The 23,115-nt window shown below is 38.9% G+C and overlaps 2 protein-coding genes and 1 long non-coding RNA gene across 3 annotated transcripts; 1 reads left to right on the top strand and 2 right to left on the bottom strand.

The window, feature by feature from the left end:
* Positions 1-208: 208 nt before the first annotated feature.
* Positions 209-1,944, bottom strand: LOC144648777 (uncharacterized). The gene is made up of 2 exons (XR_013569766.1): positions 1,810-1,944; positions 209-901 (listed from the first exon to the last, which is right to left on the bottom strand). It is a non-coding gene; the product is annotated as an uncharacterized LOC144648777 (long non-coding RNA).
* Positions 1,945-4,131: 2,187 nt separating this feature from the next.
* On the top strand, positions 4,132-14,629 carry LOC144652577 (voltage-gated purine nucleotide uniporter SLC17A9-like). Its single transcript, XM_078512632.1, has 10 exons — positions 4,132-4,842; positions 6,396-6,615; positions 7,224-7,323; positions 7,958-8,209; positions 8,950-9,046; positions 10,331-10,418; positions 10,846-10,880; positions 11,870-12,041; positions 12,475-12,504; positions 13,033-14,629. The coding sequence occupies exons 1-10, from the start codon at positions 4,630-4,632 to the stop codon at positions 13,170-13,172; spliced, it is 1,347 nt and encodes a 448-aa protein (XP_078368758.1). The 5' UTR covers positions 4,132-4,629; the 3' UTR covers positions 13,173-14,629.
* On the bottom strand, positions 14,356-23,040 carry LOC144652605 (potassium channel subfamily K member 15-like). The gene is made up of 3 exons (XM_078512670.1): positions 22,945-23,040; positions 17,828-18,448; positions 14,356-15,755 (listed from the first exon to the last, which is right to left on the bottom strand). Exons 2-3 carry the CDS (start codon positions 18,144-18,146, stop codon positions 15,088-15,090), a joined length of 987 nt encoding a protein of 328 aa, XP_078368796.1. The 5' UTR covers positions 18,147-18,448; positions 22,945-23,040; the 3' UTR covers positions 14,356-15,087.
* Between the last annotated feature and the right edge of the window lie 75 nt (positions 23,041-23,115).

The following is a 23,115-nucleotide window of genomic DNA, read 5'->3' as shown; positions in this document are numbered from 1 at the left end:
GAAATCCCAACTCGTTTATAACTTTATACAGACAAAAGAAGGAGCCCATTTCGGGCGAAGCCTCACCGTATAGTCCACTATTGGTAATAGCCCTGGGGGTTCTCGACCGGCCAGGCTCTACATTGGTACAACATTTGAGTCACGAGTCATTTGAGTCAAGTCACGCCTCCAGTAATCCAGTTCAAAGATTTTGACAAGTTTTCCCGCCATATTTATTTCTCTGCATTGGGGCATTGCAGCACGCCAGGAGCCCGAAACAACTTCAAGGAAATTACACGGTAACGGTGAACCGGTGTTAATTCTACAACAGTAGACCAGCGCTCGGTATGTTGGCAAACGGAAGACAAAAGTCACTAAATGACAAAAAAAATGCAAAATAAATGAACAGGAATTTGCAATGGCATACCCAGTCGTTATTCCTCAACTGTGTCTTCAGATCGAAATAGAGTCTAAAGGTGTTTTTTACCGTTACAAAAACGAACAAATCTGACTAGTTTTGAGGTGGGAAATATAGAGGAGTTGAATGTACTGAACATCCTGCCATAATATTGAAATACACGGCATTTTAGCTTAATTATACAAGTTTTTCGCCTTAGTCTAGTCATTCTTGAGGTTTGGCAGTTTGCTAAAACTGAAACATTGCGTCAAATGATCCGATGTAAAGTTTAGCAATATTCATCTAAGACTTGTAGTCGGTGCAGCGGTCGTGTCTTCCTTTGCGTTCGTTGGTGCTTCAGTCTGGTTTGCTTCAGGCGTTGCCATAGTACCGGTAGGCATTTCATCGCTGGTCGAGATGGACGAGTTTGCTTGTGTTATGGGGGTCGGAGACTCTGTTGTCTGTGTACCGTTTTTTGATTTTTCGTTGGTTTTTGTATCTTTTGGATCCTCGTAATTGCCCAACCTGGGTAAAAAACAAATGACAGAAACATATTTACAGTGACCTATTTTCGCGTTGTTTAGTTCCCTTTGGTCGGGGGGGTTGGGCTGGGTTCTAGAATTCTGGATCATTAAATAAAGTGGAGCCCCAGTGCGCCTCCCCCTTCCCCTCTTTTTCCCCATCACGTAGCGCTAAAACCTAACTATATGTATTATTTTTAGGTTAAATCTTCATAACCCTGGAGCCCTAGCTCTCTTTTTGGACCCTAGCGGTTTTGAATAACCCATTACAATAACATTGTACGACCTTACTTACATCTATAGATATTCGATCAACTACTCTCTTGTTGCAAAACTGATTGAGTCAGATATAAGAAAGACATTAGAAAATAAGCATTCAAATAACAAACAGCTTGAACAGCGCAGTTTTCAGAATATGCTATAATTACGACATAATTAAAAACTGAGAAACCGTGAAAACCACCAAGCGTTGTTGTTAAAAAGTCTTAGAAGTGCGTTGAGCATAACTTACATTTGCACTGTAAAAATTTTCCAAAAAAATGGTCAACAGTTCTTCATCCATATATTTTGGAAACTTTTTCGCATTTTTCCCGATAGTTAAATCACAAAAGAGCTTGGCATCTGTGGCTTCAAAGCTCAGCTGTATTGTACGAAAACATCTGACGTCAGTTGTGCTGGGGCACATAGCACGAGAAAGAAAAACTCTACCTTAAAACTAAAAAAAAATCATTGCCAGTTCAAACTAAATTACACAAAAGTATGACAAAATTGGATTATGTCTACTTAGAATCAGTAAAAGTTGAAATTAATTCTTTAATAGAGTTAATTTCCTCGTTAAAGGGATGATAATGTACCGCTACCTTTTATGAACACAAAAACGTTCTTGATTTCAAAACAATGCAGTAAACTTACCCTCTATCCAACAAATGATTGATTGTGGTTGTGACAACGAACAGAAGAAGTATCGCGGTAGATACAAATGACATTTTTACCCTGAAAGTCAGCGGAAAAAGTCACGATAGCGGCTATTGTTGCTGTGAATCAGTCCTGTGAACTGAAAATCCAAAACACCTGTTCTGGAAGGTCTCTTGTTTTCGTAAAATCAGTTTGAGGCTAATTAAGAAACAAAAGAAGTCGTAACTTCTTTTTTGGTGATTCTGACGCACTACCGGGAGACCAACTGTGGAATATGAGTAATAGATCAGAAATAAAGCTTTGATTCTATTTTCCAACTATTCTTTCAAATACTCATTTCTTTTTTTACTGAAAAATGCTATTCTGGTTCCAAAGGATTTTTTTAAGTCGTCCGCTTGTCGACAACCGCGGTTACTTCTCCGCTTCAGGAGTAGGAAGACGTTTTTCTCGACATTTTTAAGTTTTAAAGGGAAATTGAGGAATTAAAAATTGCGCTATCTCGCGTTGTCTCAACAAGTTTTATCTCGGCGATCGAGGGTAAGAGATTGCAAGATCAGAGAAGCAGGTTTTTGTGCTGATGTTTCGGTGTTGCTTCTTTCCAGAAATATCACAGTATTTTACAAGAAAGATCAAGAAAGATCCTGTCCATAGTTGGATAATTCGTACACACATTTTGAGACATTTGGGTCAATCATAACTTTCCCAGGGCTCGATTATTTCAAGCTGTTTTGGGAGTCCGCGCGCAGGTAGTTTCCACCTCCTAAGTGAACTCTCCTTTGCTATTTCAATGTGTCTGAGATCTCAGATCGCGTATTTTGTTTTCCTTTTCGGCAGCTGAAGTATAAGCTCAAAAACACGCAGCAAGAGTAACGTCACATAATATCTGAGCATAGGTAAACAAGACGTGCCACAGTTGTGCATCCCTAAAATCAAAAGACACCCTTCCTTTTAGGTGTCTGTCTACAAGTAGGGCTTTCTACAAGTTGCTTGGCAACGTTTTGGCAACTTTTCATATTTCGAGCAATTTTTTCTCCACTAAGCAACTTTTTCCTTTCGAGCAACTTACGCATTTTGAGCACTTTCTAGACCGAAGTGTGCTCCAAGGGGTTTCCTCGAGGGTTTCCTGCTAGTGGGAAGGGTTCTTTCTGTAGAGAATTAGCTAAGACTGTTTGCCGACGCGGATATCTCAGAGCTAGGTACGAAGTCGTTTCGAACAGCAAGCGACTCATTAGTCTACTTTAGAATTTACAACATCAGTCATGTAAATATACGTTATCGCCTTCTTCTAGATCTTACTCAGTGAGAAAAATACTTGTAATTCAAGTCTTAACTTCCATTAGATACTTCCGTTCGTCAACCTCATGATCTGCTTCGAACTTTCTTCTCCTTCTAAGGAAAATTAGCTAAATTTACAGCGATTGCTTGATAAAAAGTAGTGTTTTGAGCTGCTTATTAGCGTGCATATCTCTTAAATTATCTTCCCTTAGTTACTAATTATCAGCAGAATTATTAAGATACATTGCTAACGTCATTGTCGGTTGCCCTATCGAAAGTTAATTAAATGTTTCGTGAGAATTTGTTTGAAATATCAAGATCCTTTCACTTTGGCGATTACTTTATTTCCTTTAGACTAGTTTATGTGTTAGGAGGAGAGAAAATTTGACAACTTCTTTTTCAAAGGACCAAGTAAGGTCAAAATTAGAACAGTATTAGACAACGTCCTGGGAATTTTAGTTGACTGTTCACAGCCCTCATTTTTTTCGTATTTTTTCGTCGGGCGCGGGCGGGCGGGCTGGCGCGCGCCATGGCGCTGGGGGGGGGGGGCGCTGCTCGCCAATTCTTGTTTGCTGGGGCTGTGGACAGTCTAGATTAGTGTCGGTAAAGATACCCGGCCCACCCACTTGGGCTTGGCCAAAGCAAGTAAGTAAGTAAAGATATCGGTAAATGTCGTAAATTAAGACGTAGAAGCGCAATTAACAATATTATGATAATCGTAAACTCCACCCAAGATAAGAATTCTCTAACTTTTTCCACTATCAATTTTATTTGGTAAAAGAAAATATTTTTAAAGTCTTTTTAATTCTTTTTAAGGGAAAAATTTTAAATTTTTTAAAAAAAAAAAAAAAAATATATTTTTAAAAAAAATTATTACTCTTAGCGATTTTTACTTTTTATTACTTTTAATGTAAATTTTTAATTTTTAAGATTTATTCAGCTAATTTAAGGAATATCTATCGTATTTGTAAAGCGCCTAGAGCAGACCTGGATTGGTGCATATGGATAAGGTAAGAATATCTCGTGTATCTGATATATTCATGATATATCGATAACATTCCGCAAATAAACATGCATGTAGAGACTGGGAACAATAACGATAATTCGCGTGAAGTCGCGTGGAAACAACTTCCACCAGGCTTGGTTGCATGGCTCTTTCCGGTTCGACAGACGTGGCAAAAGGCGTCGAGTTGATTTGACGAATATTTTGGATTTTGGCGACTCAAAAGCAATTTATTCGACCGGGTACTTAAAAGATTATTTCTCTTTATTGCCACATAGCTCAAGACGTCTCCACTCAGCGCAAGACTGCGAGATCGTAACGCTTCAAAGAGTTTTGGATAGGAAGATGTGCTCGTTATCAAATATGGACGCTGTCGCGTAGGTGGATTTTGGGTCTTCCTTAATTTGCAGAAATCATTGGAAAGATCGTGGAAAAACACACGTTTTTGCCCAGACTTGTATTGCTGCGATATATGTTTACAGATCGATCTGAACATCAAAGCAGGAACCATTTTAACCATCGAACAGCATTAAAAACAAATGACCACTTCTGTACCGATCCGTTTGAAAATCGACATGGATAGTGGACGACGTAAAGTAGATAACGGATTTCAGACTTGGCCAGAGGAAAGTAGAAAGCATTGGATAGTGGCTATGTTCTGTGGCACTCTGCTATTGTACGCTGCCAGATCAGCTATCCCTTTGTGCCTTGCTGCTATGAGTTCTGACATGAATTGGGACAAGGAGATAGATGTAAGTTGACGATCGATGATGACATGCCTTATCTTCCAGCTGGTGTGTGCATTCATTTGTGATACACAGTGCAGAAGATCGTAGTGTTTGTGAAGATCTCTTTCTTTTGCACTGTTTATTTCGCAATTCACAATTAACTATACATGTATATCTTCATGTGTACATATAAAATATAACTTAGGCTTAGGTATACATGTAAATGAGCGAACTTGCTGTTATCCCTTGCTATTCACCTGTTCCCAATGGCTTCATATCAATCATTTGGGCGAGATTAATACTATAGTAGTGGGGTACTGGTTAGTGCATTGCTTGAACTCTGGATCAACAGGCGCGGATCCAGGAAACATGGTGACCATTCCCGATAACACAAGTGCCAAAGGAGCGAGCCAGCGGCATGCTCAATGTCGACCAGTTCCATTATCCTGAAAGCTTAAAAGTTGCATTTTTGATCTTGAAACTTAAAAATTTTTCTTCAACTCCATATTTATTATAAAAATTGAACCGATTGCCACAAAACGGTGAAAGCGGCCTGGATCTGCATCTGACCAAGATGTCAGGGTTTGAGTCATGGCCAGGGCCACTGTGTTGTGTTCTAAGTGAGACACCCAGCTATCTCAGTACCTTGCTTCATCTAGTAATATAATAATTATTTAGTAGATAAACGCCCTCAGTTGGCTGGTAAACTGTATATTGGAGAATAATGCACAAGGCTAAAGGATTGTCCAAGAAATGAACAGTTGGCCGAGAAGCAAAGCTTCAAGGACAACTATGAAATTTTGAGGACAATCTTCCAGCCAAGGGCATTATCCTCCAATGTACATGCAAGCCATAAAGGTGCTTATTTATTTTATAACCCTCCGAATAATCTCTACAACACACTTTATCAATAAAAAAGTCAGTCTTGAAAAGGTGACTTTCTTTGTTTGTTTTGCACTTGTCTATAAAATCGGGCAACAGATATCAAATTGTACAGGTGTATTGTCTATGATTCATTTTGTCCAATGAGCTTGCACGAAAATTAATCGGTGGTTATAAATGATTTTATACCATGCCATGCGCCTCCGGCGTTTCGCGGTTCCCCCCCTCGTCCCTCTCTGCGTCTGGCGTGCCCTCGTTCTGTCCCACTCCTTTCCCCCCCTGGCTCGTGTGTTTCCTGACAGCTCGTGTTTCGTCCCGTGCATCTAGTATATATCTCATAAGACATTTTAGTATGTGGTATTGCTGTATATTTTTACAAGTCTTGCAGTATTTTGGTAGGGACAAAGGGGTAAAAGTGTACAGCGTATGATACTACACACTATTATTATATATTATTACCCAACATTTTCTTTTCCCCGAAACTGACTTTCCAAAGTTTTATAATCATTTGCACGCTCAAGAGGAATACGGAACTGGTTAAACTGGTCTTGTGGAGTACAAATATCATTAACACAGTTTTGTGGAGTACAAATACAGTGAGATATCTGTATGTCATGGTCATAAAGCAAAGTTCTCATCTCTCCTTCCCTATGCATCAGTAAGGATATATAAATCATAATTTATGTTTATTTCAGGGAGCCATCATGTCTGCATTCTTCTGGGGTTACATGCCGGCACAAGTTGTTGGTGGATATTTAAGTGATAAGTACGGTGGAGAGGTCATCTTGGGACTGGCAGCAGTTGTCTGGTCATTATTAACGCTTGCCGTGCCATTTCTCCCTGTGTCACCAATACTCTTTGTATCTCCAACTATGATCATAATCGCTGCCAGGATGTGCACTGGATTGTCACAAGGTAATATTTCATTTGGAGAAGAATATATCATTCTTTCATACTTACAGGGATTGATAAGGATAACAATAAGTTCTCTTCTTAATACCATAATACCTTATTACAAAGTCAAGTGTGCATTAATGATTTAGCTTATCTGTCAAGGCCTTTGAGCATTTGGTCACGGCTGACCCAAAAATGCACCAGCTCTGAAAACGAGGTTGGAGTACACATTCTTGGTGCCGACGTTTACCAAAAGAAGAACAAGCTCCGGAGGCTAGATTGCCTTCCAACTCAGTCAACACCTCCATGAAGGATAGTCTGTATTTTCCAGACAGTGACGCATGCTACATCAGGCCTGTCATTAAGGGCCGTAACCCGTAACACCTGTTACGGCTGAGCTCACTCAATGTTACAGGTGAAAATGTTGATTTGTGTTACTTTATACTTGCATTCAGAACGAATTGCTACGGGTGATAATTTCAATGTTACGGCTGCATAAAAACTTAATGACAGCCCTGCTACAGGACATTTGTTGTTATAATAGTTAATGAAGGGATATGACCTGCCATCAGTTATGTAATTAAATCATTGCTTCTTTTAAATCAACATAATGTTTTGTTTTCTTTCAGGCCTACACTATCCCTCATTAACAAACATCATTGCTAAAAGAATTCCCATAAAGGACAGGACATTTTTAACAAGTACAATATTTGCCGGTGGCCCTGTAGGGTAAGGAGTAAAATTTATACCTACCATTAGTTTGTTTTCATTTTTTAAGCATTGTTTTAGAAAAGTCCCCAATTTATGCAGGGAATCCCCTCAGCCATTTTTCATGTTTTTTTGTACCGAACAGAGCTTGCATTGTATCTGTGATTTTGTTTGTGTGTAAAAAAGAATGTAGACAAAGGGGTCTTTGATTTGTGATGTAAATTTTGAACTGTTCTCTTTTGTCTGCTTTGTTACAATTACTGAACTACATGTAGCGTATGCTCTCACAAATCATCTAATCAAGTACATTGTATGGTATGCTCACCAAAAACAAGCAGTGATATTTGGCCAACCTTGTCCAATAATTGCTATATTGTTTTCTATATCTATCCCTGCACGTAATATGAATGTGTGGTTCCAGAAAATGTCCATACTCCCCCCCCCCACAGAAGGGATTGTAAATTCCTGGGGGTGGGAGGGGTCTCAAAGGCCAAAACTTTAGGGAAATATATAAAGCTTTATTGGAATTTCTAGAGGGGTGGGGGTATGGATAATTAATTTTATGGAACTACACAATGTTATTTTGTTCCAAATTCCATTTTTTGTTTACTTGCGGTTTGTTTACAAGTTACTTTTTACTATGTTTCCTCCATAGCACATTGTTCATGGGCAGCGTGGGCTCAATATTCCTGGCTCAGTTTGGCTGGCATAGTGTCTTCATTTTTCATGGTCTCATGGCATTGTTATGGGCATATCTTTGGAGATTCCATTTAGTTTTACCAGAGCAACATCAAAGGCGAGAGCAGCTTGCACTTGGGAACATTAAAATGGTTGAAGCAAGTAGTTCTGAGAGAGCGCATTTACACAGTGTCCCCTGGGGAGCATTTTCAAGACATCCGGCTGTGTGGTACGTATTTTATTTTTTTATTGTGTTTTCTCGATTAAAAGTCAGGCACAGTGGCGAAATGTTTAGTGTACTGGACCTTGGATTGAGTAGTCCAGAATTCAACGTTGGGGTAATCCTACGGTGTCAGACTAGAAATACTGTCTTGTAGTCACTTCATGCTAATGGAAGTGGTGTTCAGAGCTGGCCACTTTTTTTAATGATATTTTTGGGAATTTTTTTTTTAAAATTGTGTTACTGATAAATAATAAAGACAGTAAATTTTAAGCTCAATGATAAATAATTAAGATGAAATGTTCAATATGTCATGAGCGTGGGACAAACAAAAAATCTGAGTCCCAACAGGAATCGAACCCATGGCCTCCAAGATACATAATGTACCAGTTGGGCATTAACTAGGTTTTTATGTGACACGCATCCTGCATAGCTGCTAGGATCAGCAATGTCGAAATCATCAAGTGTGTGATACTGTAATAATAAAAATGGTAATTTTTTTTAACTCGGTGATAAATCATACTTAAAGATGAGAAGCTCAGTATATTGTCACAAGTGTGGGACAAAGAAAAAATCTGATTCCTGATGGGAATCGAACCCTTGGTCTCCAAGATACTGGTTGGGTGCTCAACTGGTATTTGGGAGGCCATGGGTTCGATTCCCATTGCGGACTCAGATTTTTTCTTTGTCCCATGCTTGAACATTTCATTTTTATCAATATTGTGTTATTGTTTTACTGTTTGTTTCAGGGCCCTTGTCATTACTCATTTCTGTCAGGGATGTGCATTCTGGAACGTGTTTGCTTGGCTTCCCATGTATTTTGAAGAGCACTATCCTGGAAGCAAAGTAGGTCATTATCTCTACAATTAGCTTACACCTGCCAACTCTCACGCCTTAGGCGTGAGTCTCATGCCTGCGAGTTGAAAACTTCGATCTCACGCCAACTAACCCTTGCGAAGCAATTTCTCATGCCTAGTCGAAAAATGTGAGTTATTATATGTAAAGCCATAACTGACGCACAATCGAGAAAAATGTCATCTCAAACCAATGCGAGAAACGAAAACTCCGTTTAAAATGAGTAAAATGACGATACTTTTTCCGAAAATCTCAGAGTTTTGACAAGAAATGTATCCAAAACAACGTCATGTTTAGCCAAACACGTCCTGGAACTGGAACTGGGATACTTTCGGAACGTCTTCGGAATACTTCGGCGGGTTCGGAAATCTTCGGAGATGGTCGTGTCTTCTTCGGAAATCCCGGCACTCTCAGGAAAAAAATCTCACGCCTTTGACCCATAAAAGGTTGGCAGGTATGTTAGCTCTGGGTTCATTTGATGTGTTTACCTAAACAGGCATAAATTAAAAAGTGTAACAGTCAACTCTCTCTCTGAAAAGGACATCGTTGGGACCAGCTTCAACTGTTTGTTTTAGGGAGGTGTCCATCTTATAGGAAGTTTAGTTACAGTAAAATGACTGGAAAATGGCAGAAACAGGACCAACACTAAGTGTCCATTTTAAATAGTTGTCCGTCTTATAGAGGTGTCCTTAAGAGACAGTTGACTGTATTGTAATTCACCAATACTAGAAAATTGTATATATGGATCACAAATTCACTTACAGTATCGTCATTGCAATTTGTGTCTTGTTTTGTCACAACACTACCTTCAAAACAAAGAAAACTTGGTTTTCTTTAAAATAATAAATAGGTTGCAGAGATTTTATTTTTGTGGCTTAAAACTACTGTTTGATCTTGGCATTGTACAATATTATTGTACAATTCCCACATTACGAACCATCTTATTGTTCCCTATTTAAATATGTTGTAGTTTAAAATGAAATTTAGGTCAAAATGATTTCAAAATGGTTGGATTATTTTACATTTTCTTGTTTAAGAAGGATAGCAATAAATCTGGAACAAAGGAAGATTTAAATTAAAATTGAAAGCATTTTGGCCTGAAATTCATTTTAAACTGCAACAGGAAACAGTGATATTAAAAAAAGCTAAAAAATTTACTTAGTAGTTCAGTTGATATAACTGAGAATAAGTACATGTATTTACCATCATCATCAGTACTAACCAGAAATGCTGTGGTTAACTCTGTTAATGATATTGTCATTTATTTCCTTTTAGAAATGGGTATTTAATGTTCTTCCCTGGTTGCTGTACTTTCCAGTTGCATTATTTGTAGGACGCTTGGCTGATTACATGATTAGAAAAGGTTTGTGCTTAAAAAATTCTGCAAAACAAATGATTCCTATCCCAAATGGTATTCTCCTACATGCATGCAGATCACTCTTAGCTCATTTTTTTGGTGTGTATGTGACACTGAATTTTATTTGGGCTGTTTTTAAAACTTTGTTATATAAAATGTACGTTGTTGTATGACAAATGATTCTAAACTAAAAAACCTGGTAGATATTTTTCAAGAGCAATTTGCCCTAATTTTTAAACTTGTTAGTTTGGTTTCAAACTTGTTTGGAGACTAGCCTATCCTGTTCATGTCTTCACTTGTTTACTACATTTGGCTACACCAGCAAGGAAAATTTGTAATTGTTTGTTTCAGTGTAGACAGCAGTTACTGGTAATGTGTAACATTTCCTGTATTTAATTTCTTAGTTTTTTTTTTTTTTCGATTATTTCCATAGGGTCGTCAGTAACATTTGTTAGGAAATTTTTTCAGGTAAATATGCAAAGTTGAGTGGAAAATCTCCTAAATAATAATTATTCTTAATTTTTCCGTAGCATGAAGTACTGGAAGTGTTGTTTCTCCCTGTCAGCTTTTTTGTTGTCTTGTCCCAAAAATGTTATTTACCAGTTCCCTGTTTTACTCTTAGTTGGAGAAAGGGAATGTGCAAGTAGTAAATAGAGGATATTACGGTCCGTCGGGGCGCGTCGTTGGCCGCCCTCCGGCCGGCGCTGTCGCGTCGTCCGGGGTCTTTGGCTCTTCACCGGGCCTTGTCTGGTGTCGGCTTTCGTGGTTTTTCCTGTTTCACTGATGTTTATATAATAAAGTGGCTTATTTCCTAAGAGAACAGCACAATGATCCTCACAAAGACAAGGGGAGTAGGGATGGTGCAGTGGTGAGAGCACTCGCCTCTCACCAATGTGGCCTGGGTTTAATTCCGGCCCCTGCTATAATTATGTGGGTTGAGTTTGTTGTTGGTTCTCGCCTTGTTCCCAGGTAATTGTACCTCCGGACACTCCAGCTTCCGTCCCTCCTGAAAAACCAACATTTCTAAATTCTAATTTAATCTGGATAGAGCACCCACATGAAAACCAGCCAGGGCTGATGTGGCTTTCTCTCTAAATATAGAAATTTAATTTAAATCAGAGTGAACCTTGCTAGCCATGAAACCTGGCACTTTGCATACCACGTGAATTTGGGGGGGGGGGGGTTTTTTTTTTTTTTTTTAGAGAAAGAGGAGAAAAAAAAAAAAATATAAATAAGAGAGGAAAAAAAAAAAAAAGAGAGAATATATGCAAAGAAAAAAAAAAAAAATGAAAAAAATGTCGGGGTGAAGAAGCTTCTTTGTGAAAGGGTCGTGTGTTTCTTTGTTTGTTTGTTTATGCTTTAGCTGTTTTGTTTTTTAAAAAAACACCATTTCAAACTCTCTATCGCCTTTTATACATTAAAAGCAACTCACAAAACTGAACATTTTATTGTTTCAGACTCTGTCCATGTGTGGCGGGGCAATGTTCATGATACTCATAAACAAGTCAGGCACATTCAGTCAGGCGCTGTTCTGTATGATGATGGCCATGAGTTTAAACGCGCTGGGTAACGCGGGCTCACCCGTCACACCACAGGACATGTCACCAAAGTATGCAGGGACACTCTTTGGTAAGATATGAACGTTTGTATTGACCTAGGTAAGGTTAAGTCTGCGTCGAACCAAGTGGCCCATACCGCCAGAGCTTATCCCGGTGTCTGTAGCATTAAACGACTAGAAATATTTCTAATCCCCCTGGATGGGATTCTAATTTAACACAGGATTACCCTCCCCCCCCCCCCCCCCCCTATAAGCATTATTTCGCCGGTACCCATTTATACAACTGGGTGGAGAGAGGCGCTCTGAGAGTAAAGTGTCTTGCCCAAGAACACAACGCAGTGACCACGGCCAGGGCTCGAACCTGGATCGCTTGATCCATAGTTCAGCGTGCTATCCATAAGGCCATCATGCCTCCCACTTGTATTGCATTGATTAAGCGTGGGATATTTGTGTTTTTTTGATGATTATCAAATCACTAACATTCTGTTCGTTTTCTACTTGAAGGTATAATGAATTCTGCAGGAGCGCTTTCAGGTGAGTTTAACTACCGAAAACCGGACTGACTTGACAACATTAGAAAATGAAATGCTTCAGATTGGCTGTAGAAACATAGTTGCATTTGTTGGGCTCCGTGATTGGTTAGAATAATTCGTGCAACGTTCACTAACCAATCACAGCAGGAGTATTTTTTAACCAATCAGAAACACAACCAATTATAATCGCGACGCGGCTTGCATGCAGTGGATTTGCTGCGCTTTGAAACGGCTACGTCTTTTTCCTTCAAACTCTGATTGGTCCATGAAATTCAGTTTACGTTTGTTAACGTTGTTGTTACGTTTGTTACGACAATTAGTCTACGTTTTTAGATAAATCTCTTTTCCTTTGCGTGTTGTTCAAGCTGACTTTTGCTTAAAATAAAGTCACGCTTTTGTTTCCGAAGATGTGGAAAATAGGCAACTGTGACTCGTCATGACAAACTCTGGACTCTTTCTGTGAACACAGATGCTTTGATAGCTTCCCTCAAGAGTCTAAATCGATTGTCTTCTTTTCTTTTTTACGTAGGAATTGTTGGCACTCTCATCACAGGTCATATATTGGAAGTTTCCTACAGCTGGAAAGACGTGTTCAATTTAAACGCTGTAGTCCTTGTCTTCGGTGCTGTAGTTTTTCTTGTATTTGGAACAGCGAAGAAAGTCGCGTAGAGCTACAGTGATAATTATTTTTACGTTGGAGGCGTCGTGGAGAATTACTGTGAAAATTGAATTGTTTGTATTGGAAACTTGTTAAAGGGTGTTTTGGAAGTGGAGAGTACATGGTGCTACATGTTCGAACATGTTTTCGAAACAGGGTTTTGCAGGCTTAAACATATTCGAAGAAAAAACAACAACTTCACTGTGTTCACCGTCTTTTCAGCACGTTCAAAAAACATGACAGTCAAACCAGTATTCACGAGTTCTGTGCTTAAAAAGCGGTTACTTTTAATTCAGTGGTCAGTTTTCAAGGTCCCGGAAATTTCCATTCGTCATTGCTGTAAACTCATCCGTCATTCAAGCGTTCAGCGAACGCGGTCACCGTTTACAAAGACCCAACCAGTGTGTTTTATAATTATGTTTCAAGAAACCCGGCGAACAAACGGTTCTTAATCAAACGAACTTTCCTTAGAAGTCCTGGAACTGCTTGGGTTGGTCTGAAAACAAGTGTAAATATTCTACAATTTTATTCGAACTGCAAATATCGCTCTCGGATTGTAAATGTTCTGGCAAGAAGCAAATCTGCTTCGAGAACTGTTCAGCGCAGTGCACAGATAGAATATATTTTTAGCCTGGATACCAAGTCTGTTTAAAGCTCTAAGACCTCTTCCACGAACTGCAGTACAAGCATACACGGGTGCATCGTGGTATCAAGAAGAAAAGTTGTGGTTATGGACATTGAAATGGAAATGTTGCTGAATTACTGAAAGAGTTTCTCTCAAATTGACGTCGTAACGCTACTCCATGTTGCCTAGCGACCTCACCGTTTTGGACATGAAGGAGGATCGCGGGCTCAGCTCGCTCAGAAATGTATGATACCAGCTGCGACGAGTGTGCGCGGAGGAACGATCTGAGATTGACAGTCACAGCGAAAACCGTAATCAAAATTCTGAGGGGTTATTTTTAAATTTGTTTATTAAATAATTAGTAAGCAACCTTTGCGCTTTCAACTCCCCCTACTCTCCCCTCCCCCGAGATTCGACCCGAACAATTCTAAACTGGTGACGTTTCTTTACATAGATCCGTGTAGTTCATCTGATTGGTTGTTGGTCGCGCGCGAAAATTTGCGACCCAGCAGCAAACCAATCAGAGACACTACACCTGACCCGTGCACGCAACATCATCTGTATGGAAATTTTTCTTTGGGGGTGGGAGAGGAGGAGGAGGTTGGGGGGGGGGGGGTGGTAGATCTGAGAGCGCAAAAAGACGTTTGTCTACTTGGGTTTTAATGAAGTATCGCCTTAAAATAGCAATGTGGTGGGATATTTGCAATTTTTTTAAAGGGGGGCAAACACAATTTTGAATAGTTTTATTTAATTGCACAACCAACAAATATCGAGTCACGGTTCGTTGTACCACAGCTTTCTGTCGTCATTATTTGTTGCACAATAAAAAATATCTTGACAGAATTCTTGTTTCGATTTCTGTTGCCATTATCAGTTAATTGAAGTCCCCAAAAATGCGAGGCCCAAGTAAATCCTTGGTAGAAGGGTCACCCTCTCTCCCGAGCCATCGTTTTACTGAGCGGTTGTTTGAAAGAAAGTTGATTGGTTGACCGAGCCTAAAAATTGGCTGCCTGGTTTCGCGTATGTTCTGTATCGAAGCTTCCAGTCCTTCAAGTGGCCTTAATATGGAGGCAATGTATTTCCAAGAAATCGCACTTCAAAAAAAGTCGCGTTCTCGTACTCCGCTGTTTGATTTCTTATATGTTAGCTTTTCGTTAGCCCGTGAAAAGACACAGCTTAAAATTCCCACGTGGAACTTCAATTTTAAAAGGCGGTTTTCGGAATTTAAATCCCGGATGAAATGTTGATGTTTCCCGGATGTTAAGTGAAACGGGTTCCCATCGGCTCCCAGTTCGACCTTGTTATTGATTACAGATTCGATTGCTTGGTGAGTTTTCACAGCCTTTTTCATTTATTTCATGTTTAAATTCTTGTTGCTGTCCTTCGTTTGTTTCTTTCTTGATACTTTTCAGCTTGACCGAATCGTCTTCCCTGGAGAAAGTGGATCGACTCCTCCAGGTAGCGGGGACTTGAGACATTTCTTCGATAGCGTTTAATATCGAGCAGAGAACAGTTGAAGTCACAGACAATCCTACGATCGTAAAAGTGAGCATTACAAACGTGGCAAATATACGCTTGCCATTTTCGCCTAGACCGAGCTTGTCCAGTTTCGAGGCTTTCTCAACTCGCGGAAATAGATCGCCGAACCCGATGGTGCTGTAAGCGATAAAATTGAAATAAACTCCATCGAAAAATGTCCATCCGTCAAAAATCATGTCGGAGGCTCCTCCCACAAGAATAACCATCGCCATCATCATGAACGAAACGGCTGCCGCTTTGATCCCCACATGGGAGGGGTGCCTTCGTCTACAGTACTTCTTTTCGATATGTTTAACGGTGTTATAAATGTACTGATTGATTCGTTCGCCAACTGTTTTTAAAACAACTAGGTTTAACGGGATTCCAAGAAGGGCACAGAATATGCAGAAAAGTCTACCGCCAAACGTCAGTGGAACGATATGCCCAAAACCTGAGTGAAGAAGAAAATAAAAACTAAAATAAGTTTAAAGCAGAAAGCTGGTGTAAATAGATGTCCCTCTTTGTGAGCTCGATTGATACGCGCTGGAGAGGTCTGGGGCTCGAACATACTGATGACGTCGCACCACAGAGATCAGTGCAGGGTGCGGTGGTTGTTTTTAATTGGTTGTTACTCGAGCGCGAAAACTGTAACCAAGAAACAACCAATGATAGGCCCTCCCCGGATGTCTGTAGAAGTACGTCATCAGAGTGATTTTTTCTGGTTCGATCAGTAGGGAAGAATTGATCTCAAAAACATAATCAAAACAAGATACGGTCACCATTATTTTATTTTTGAGGATCATTAGGACAACAAGTCCCTTTTTGAAAAATATTATCGAAGCACTAGTATACCTTCCGATTTTTATTACCTTATTGTAACGTTTTTTCGCGGGGACTTCATTTCGCGAAAAGAGACAAATTTCTCGAGACTTTCAGAAAAATCGTGTCGAAAGGCACACTACGAGAGATAAACGCCAGCAGATTGTTTTATAGCCTTTAAATTCGCCATCAAGTGACACTTAGTTCCTTGAATATAAAGGCGGCGGTGAAAATAGGTAAATGTGCAGACTGAGCAGGCGTTCTTTCCCTAAGTTCGTCAAGCGTGAATCGAAAAAGGTGCAAGAAACACTGGTCGCGCAAGGATTGGGGAGAGCAAGGATTGTCAAACATAATAGTGGTCATTTCCGAAAAAGATTTAAAAAAAAAAAATAATAAATATTAACATGTATTTTAACCCTGTGCGTAGGAGGGGAGTTAGTCTGACTGTCGTAATTACTATCATATAAACACCACCTGGAAACCAGCCTTTACGAGGTCAAAGCTAAGAATGTAATTAAAAATTGCGAATGACTTCCCAAGACTGTTTGGCACTAATTACTGAAAGACGACTAGCTGCAGCTGTAAGAATGAACTCGCGATAAATTTAAATTAGTTTTGTATGGCACAGCTATATAGAACTACAAGTGCGATGTGTGAAACTTGCATTAGGGGAAAGGCTTTTTTTGTTAATATGCCTTCAGTATTTATGCACAGCCATGACAGCACATCAAGACAAAAGTGTTAAACGCTTGATTCCCATCAAAATTCATTATTTATATTATATTTAAAAGTCTTGGCTTCTGGCTCCGATTTTCCACCAATAATTTTACAAAAAGCCTTTTATAATATTATATTTTCATAGCGACTTCATCGCTCGACTAAGCGCGACTAAGGTCGACTTATGGAAAGTATAGGGCTGTCTGTATGCATGCTGCCAACGACTGGCGAAAGTAGTTTAAAACAACTCACTTTGCGGTGTTATATTAAATTACTGGCTTGATATGGTTGCGATAACTGCTTTTATTTTCTTTTTACGTTTCTGATCCATCGGTATGATTTACCGGAGATTTGCAGTTTAACGTGGACAATATGACATATTTCAAAGGAAACCGACGTAAACAAAGAAAAGGCCCACAAGACATACAACAAAGATTGGGAATGTTATCTCAGAAATATGACGAAACACGTCATTTCCCGATAAACGATATTGAGTTTACCATAGCAGTCTGTTTGTTAATCTTATTTTTCCGGCTGCATAAAGACCATAAAGCACCCATATGGCATACAGGTTTTATGGACTTGAGGTTTAATTTTCGGCCAAGTCAGTTAGATTAGCACCTTTTACACCGCAACACAGCTCTAAATTAAAAAGAAAAAAATTGCTGAAATTGGAACTGAACTTATTGCTCAGTCACCGCAATCTTACGAGCTCACGAAAACAGACAAAAACAGGTAAAAAAAGATGCCCAAAAAAACCCTTCGTTTGACTCGAGCCCTTACAATACGAAACTCGGTCCATCGCTGAACTACAAATTTACATACGATACTCGAGGCTATTACTGATGTTTTTTCTTTTGATTTTTCGTTGTGTAATGTGCACTTGATCTCCTTGATGCTCCGGGTTCGCTATTGGCTTTCCCTAGCTCTACTAGTTTTAAATTCTCTGATTTTTAATTATGAATTTCTTAAGTAAACTATGCTTACCCATTGTCGTAAATACGGTTGTTGTAAACCAGAACGAGTGGTAAAAATTCCAGTAATCTCTGTAGCCGCCAACGTAGCCGCGCTTGAACAAAACGTTTGCGTCGGTGACGAACTGAACAAAGTCCTCCTCGCTCATGTTGTACTTTCGCTTGTAGTCTTTCTTCAGCCCTTGATAAAAATCGTACTGTGTTCTGTCGTTCTCTTCTTCCAATGAGTTAAAAATGACAGCGCAAATACACATGTACAGAACCAAAACAAACATTAGGATGAGCAACCTACATGATTGCCTCGTGTGTTGAAACTTTAGGCTCGACGTCATTTTTCCAGATGGGCATCTGTTTGTTACTGTTGTGTTTAAAATTATCACTGAATATACCGAATGCCCAGCTCACAATGGTTCCAAAATTCACCAGTCTTCATTGCGCTGTCGTGCCATGATGCTAGTAAGCGAGTGAAGACGAACACAAGCTTATGTACAGCCTCATTTCCATTGCCAGCCTGATTGATAAAATCCTTTTGGATTGCTGTGACAGGAATTTAAGGACCTCGCTTTGGATTATCGTATCCAGAAAAAGCCATTTATGGAATCCGTCTTTTTGTGCCAAGTGTTATCTTATATATCTGCAAGACAAAGAAATATTTCACTTACATATCTGTATTTTTCTTTCATTTGCAACTCTGTCTATGTCAAAAATTGAATCATAAATTAATACGTTATAAACTGTGAAAGAAATGAATTATTGATTTTACTAATATTAGTTTCTTTACAGACCTCCCCGAGGTGTTTCGTGCATATGGTCTTCGATAAAATTAAATATTTTAAGCCCACAGAGGAAACGGCGATGGCGGTGAATTTTTTAAGCAAATTTAATTCAAGAATATTAGGAAATGGAATCATCTAATTGGTAAAAGAGAAAACCAGACTGTGACAGATTTAACATGAAGTGTTTCAAGAAAGACAAGTTGTTCATCATGTTCATAATGCAAATAAAAGATCTGACAATGTTAATATTTCATAGATTTGCCACTTACGCTCTTATATATGTTGCTATTGTGCTGAATGGAATTTTTTCAATTTAGTTTTTGTTAGTTGCTTTTGTGTTCTCGCTGAATGGGCATTGAGGTGCCAAAGTAAGGCCTTTCTTCACATCTGAATAGCCTGCTTTCTGATAGAAAGTGTAAATGCATTATTACTTAACTACCAAAAAACCTTTTCCAACAAAAGTCAAGCCTAATTAAATGAAACGCTAAATCAACACAAAGAAAAGTTACCTTAGTGCAATATTCAGTAATGCTTTGCTACGATATGGCAATTTCTTTTTAATTTCTTACGTTTAATCAATTTAGTTCGAACTAGTGCTCGCTCAAACGTTTATTTTGTTGCTCAAACTGGCATTACTACAAGTCAAGCTCGAGTAAACTAACTTAACAAAATAGTTAATTCCTGAGAAAAAAAGCTATCTGGTCGGTTATATTCAGTCATTGTTTACTTCAGTGATGTTCACTTATTGATAACATCAGTATTTTACATGTCAATGTTAATCTCAGCTGCATAAACGCGGAAAGCTTTTATCCTGGCTTGAAATGAACGCCGCAAGCTTTTAGCACTGTGTGCGTAAAGGGCGTAATAGCGTGCTGGGCAAGCTTTTAGCACGAAGTGTTACTGAAGTCATGCAAGTTAAGTAGTGAAAATCACTTACCGTAGTTTCTATTGATTCAAACTAATATTTGATATCCCCTAAGCTATGCCAACGCTACTTTATTGCTCATTGTTTCTCGGCGGCTGATTGTTTTTATTTGATGCAGTTTATGTATATTTTGTTATTATTTTTTAGCTTTCAACAGAGATTCTCTGTTTTTTTTTGTATAAATCTCCAGATTTCAAGTTCCCACAGTTTGACACATCTAAAAGCGAAGCTTTCGAGTTAACTTTTATTTACATTTGAATGGTAGCGACGTAGGAAGATTGAGGTTTAAAATACTGAACGCAAATTATGGTACGGAATTATGCTACCACCCGGATAGTCAGTAGCAATAAATAAGAATACCAAAGCAAAGGATAAAACAATCACTCGGTTTTCTCCATTAAATTTACTGCCAATGGGTGATCTAAAGAACAGAAATGGATGTAAATGGTGCAAAATGATATTTTATTAATTAAAGCCGAAAGTCGGTGGAAAACTGTTTCAGCTTTTTAATATGATAGATTACCGTCACGGAACATCTATAGAGCAATTTTAAACGTGAAATTTTACAAATAAAGTTTTTAGTTCCTAAGCTGTAGTCACTAATTCGTCTGGTGACCTATGATTGCGAGGAAAGTCAAGGAAAAAGCCATTTGGGAGATGCCCGGTTCGCCTCTGTTAAAAGCTAAGCGAATCGGGTTCAAAATGTTTCATCTGAAAATGAGTTTTACCTGCACGTTGATTTTCGTGCAAATCAAACTTATTTTCATGCGAAAAACTTTTGAGCGGAGGCAAAAGGAATTCAGAAATGCCGCCCTATTAGGAAACTCACCTAAATAGTAAAATTTAATCGATACTCATCTTACTTGTTCCCAGTCCTCTTGTACGAGAAAATGATTGTAAGTTGCGAGGGATTATAGATCATCCTCTGCGCATAAAATTTTCTTGTAAGAGAAGAATGGGGTCGAGCCAGTTTCGGCGCCTGGAGCCGAGCTGGTTCTCCTCACGCAGTACCAGCAAAAGCGCTGAGAGGGAAGGGGAAAGGCGATCACCTGAAAACCGATACTAAATCAAAGTTTGAATTTTGTGACAAGGTACGTACCGCGATGCGAGTGTTAGGCTGTAAATAAAAATTTCTTGGGCGAGATATCAGTTAAACATTCTCTGCCGGTTTTATCCTCCTTTAAGCTTCTTGTTGCATTTGCTTTTATGTCGGTGAGGGAACTAGAAATGACTCTTGCACTTGTTAAATATGTTCTCCAAATTGGAATAAAGAGATGATTACAACACGAGCTGGTCTTAAAGTGCCTATGAAGTAAAAATCGATTCTTATTTGAAATAATTTTACAAATAAAGAAGAATGGCGTTTACCGTTTTGAATGATCTTCTTTCGTTTAGGAGTTATTCAAGTTTTTGTGTTATGCAAATGAGGAATACAATGACGTCATTTATTGTTCCACTTAAAGATAAACACAAAATCAAGGATATCTCTGAAGATATAGAAGGGATATTTTTAAAACTTGGCATCGGTAGTGACCTTTCTTAAAAGTGCAAGATGGCTCATACTATGATGTATCCATGCAAACACTCTTTGTTCCAGTCTCTTTCTGTCATAAACCAAATATCTCTATGTGCAACCCTTTAATGTGGGACAGAGGGTCCAGCTTGGAATTCTCTAACTCCCCTTATTAGCTTGTTGGAAGAGGGAGTGGATCATCATTGCAAGCCGGCCGGAGTCCTTTTCTGTTATGCAAAAACTCCTTAATCTCAGCGTCGATCCTTTTAACAAAAATTGAACTTCTGGAGAGGACTTATAAGAGAGGGTGTGTGTGTAAATAGCCATGTCCCATAGGTGGCAGAGCAGGAGGGAGGCAGGGCGGGGGAAGGCTGTAGCACCTCCCCCAAACGAAAATTTGGGGGGCTGAGCCCGCCCCCCACGTTCTTTAGCCGAAAATGTTGCTAGCGCAGATTCTGTAAAATTGATTTGTCCAGATATTCCGTCTCGTAAGTTGGTTCAAACATCTTCGAAACCTCCTCAGAGTCTTCGGAAAAGTTCGTAAAACAATCGGAAACGTTCGAAAGGCCTCCAAACAACAATCGGAGAATCTTTGGTCTAGAAACTGCTTAGATAACAAAAGTTGCCGAGTATTTTTGGGACAGTCTAAGTCTCCCTACGTCCAAAACAAGCCGCCGTCTCTGTAAGTCCCCATAGTCTCCAGGTGTTCTTTCTGTGGGGGAGACGAGACGCCTTGAAACTTGACTGTTTCGTTCATACGTTTTACTCGTTTACTTACATCATAGTAATCAAAAGTCTTGTAACAACACCTGAGATCAGGTTTTTGTACTTCATGTCAGTATTGCAGTAAATGGCTTTCGCTATAATTGAATCAACTCTTTGGGAAGAACTAGTTCAATAATCAGTCATTGAACAGTTTCAAAGAGAGTGATTAATCCATTGCAAATATTAGATTCATTGTTTTCATTTCGCGTAAATAGAATATTCATATGAAGTTTATATCGGGGTTATATTCATTCATATTACAGTAGTTAACAAAACAAACAGCTATATAATACAACGATTATCGTGAATGTATATTACGAAAGATTCATCTTTTTCTAAAGTAAAATAACTCAGTTGATGGAAGACGCATTTCCAAACCTCCAAACTAATTCTAGAATCTTTTTATTGACGGTTGTCCTGGATCAGTTTAAAAAGGGGTTATCTTTTTTATTCACAACTCTCCTTTATTAGATTAGATATTCAGTTTAACAGTCCTTTATAAAAACTAACAAAATTTCATTGCGCGCAAATGTAACGATAACGCGAATCTACAGAATGTCATAAGCATAATAACGTTGGATGAAACGGGAAAAGCAGTTATTTTCAACAATTACTTGTTAAATAAATTGAAATGTACATAAGATATGGTGAAATTTTGACTGATAATAAGATTCAAACAAATTTAGTATTGACCTCCTCTCAGGTGTTTGGTTAACATATCGACATAGTCTCACGTTTGATATATGTAAAGCTCAGATCCACAAGTATTATAAAAATAAGGTAAACCAGCTTCATAATTTTGTGTAGCTTGCGAATACGGCCGCTTTGGCGTTCGCCGAGAGAGCCCATTACGCCTTTGTGGAAATGAACCCTTAGTTTGGACTAGTTTCACCGCATTTTCCTTATGACACATGACATTAATATTGTTTTTCCCAGAACGGAACTACATACAGTTGTTTTTATACACGATTTTACTAATTATCTAAATAAATAAACCGAGTCAAGGTAATACCATTTACGCTGAATTGTCGGTTTTCAGCATGACCGAGTACATCGCGCGCACTTCGTTCGCGCGCAACTAATTTGGCCAATGTCGAACTGTTACAAACAGTTATGCCATTACAAAACATAAAAAAAATTCCTGTACCTACCTCACATATTTTCGGGTTTTGAAGCTCTTTGAAAGTGAACCCAGTCGGCTTAGTCTACGCACTCCGCGTGTGTGAAACTTCTGTCAATATATGTTTGTACACCGGCGGGTAGAGAACACACAACAGCGTAACTTAACGACAATCCCGTTTCACCTGCTCGTTTCGTTGTTT

Source organism: Oculina patagonica, chromosome 4 (genome assembly GCF_052425735.1).
Source record: "Oculina patagonica isolate OP01 chromosome 4, crgOcupat, whole genome shotgun sequence".
NCBI classification, from domain to species: Eukaryota; Metazoa; Cnidaria; class Anthozoa; order Scleractinia; family Oculinidae; genus Oculina; species Oculina patagonica.
The sequence above is the reverse complement of the archived record's forward strand: the minus strand, read 5'-3'. Positions and strand labels throughout refer to the sequence as shown.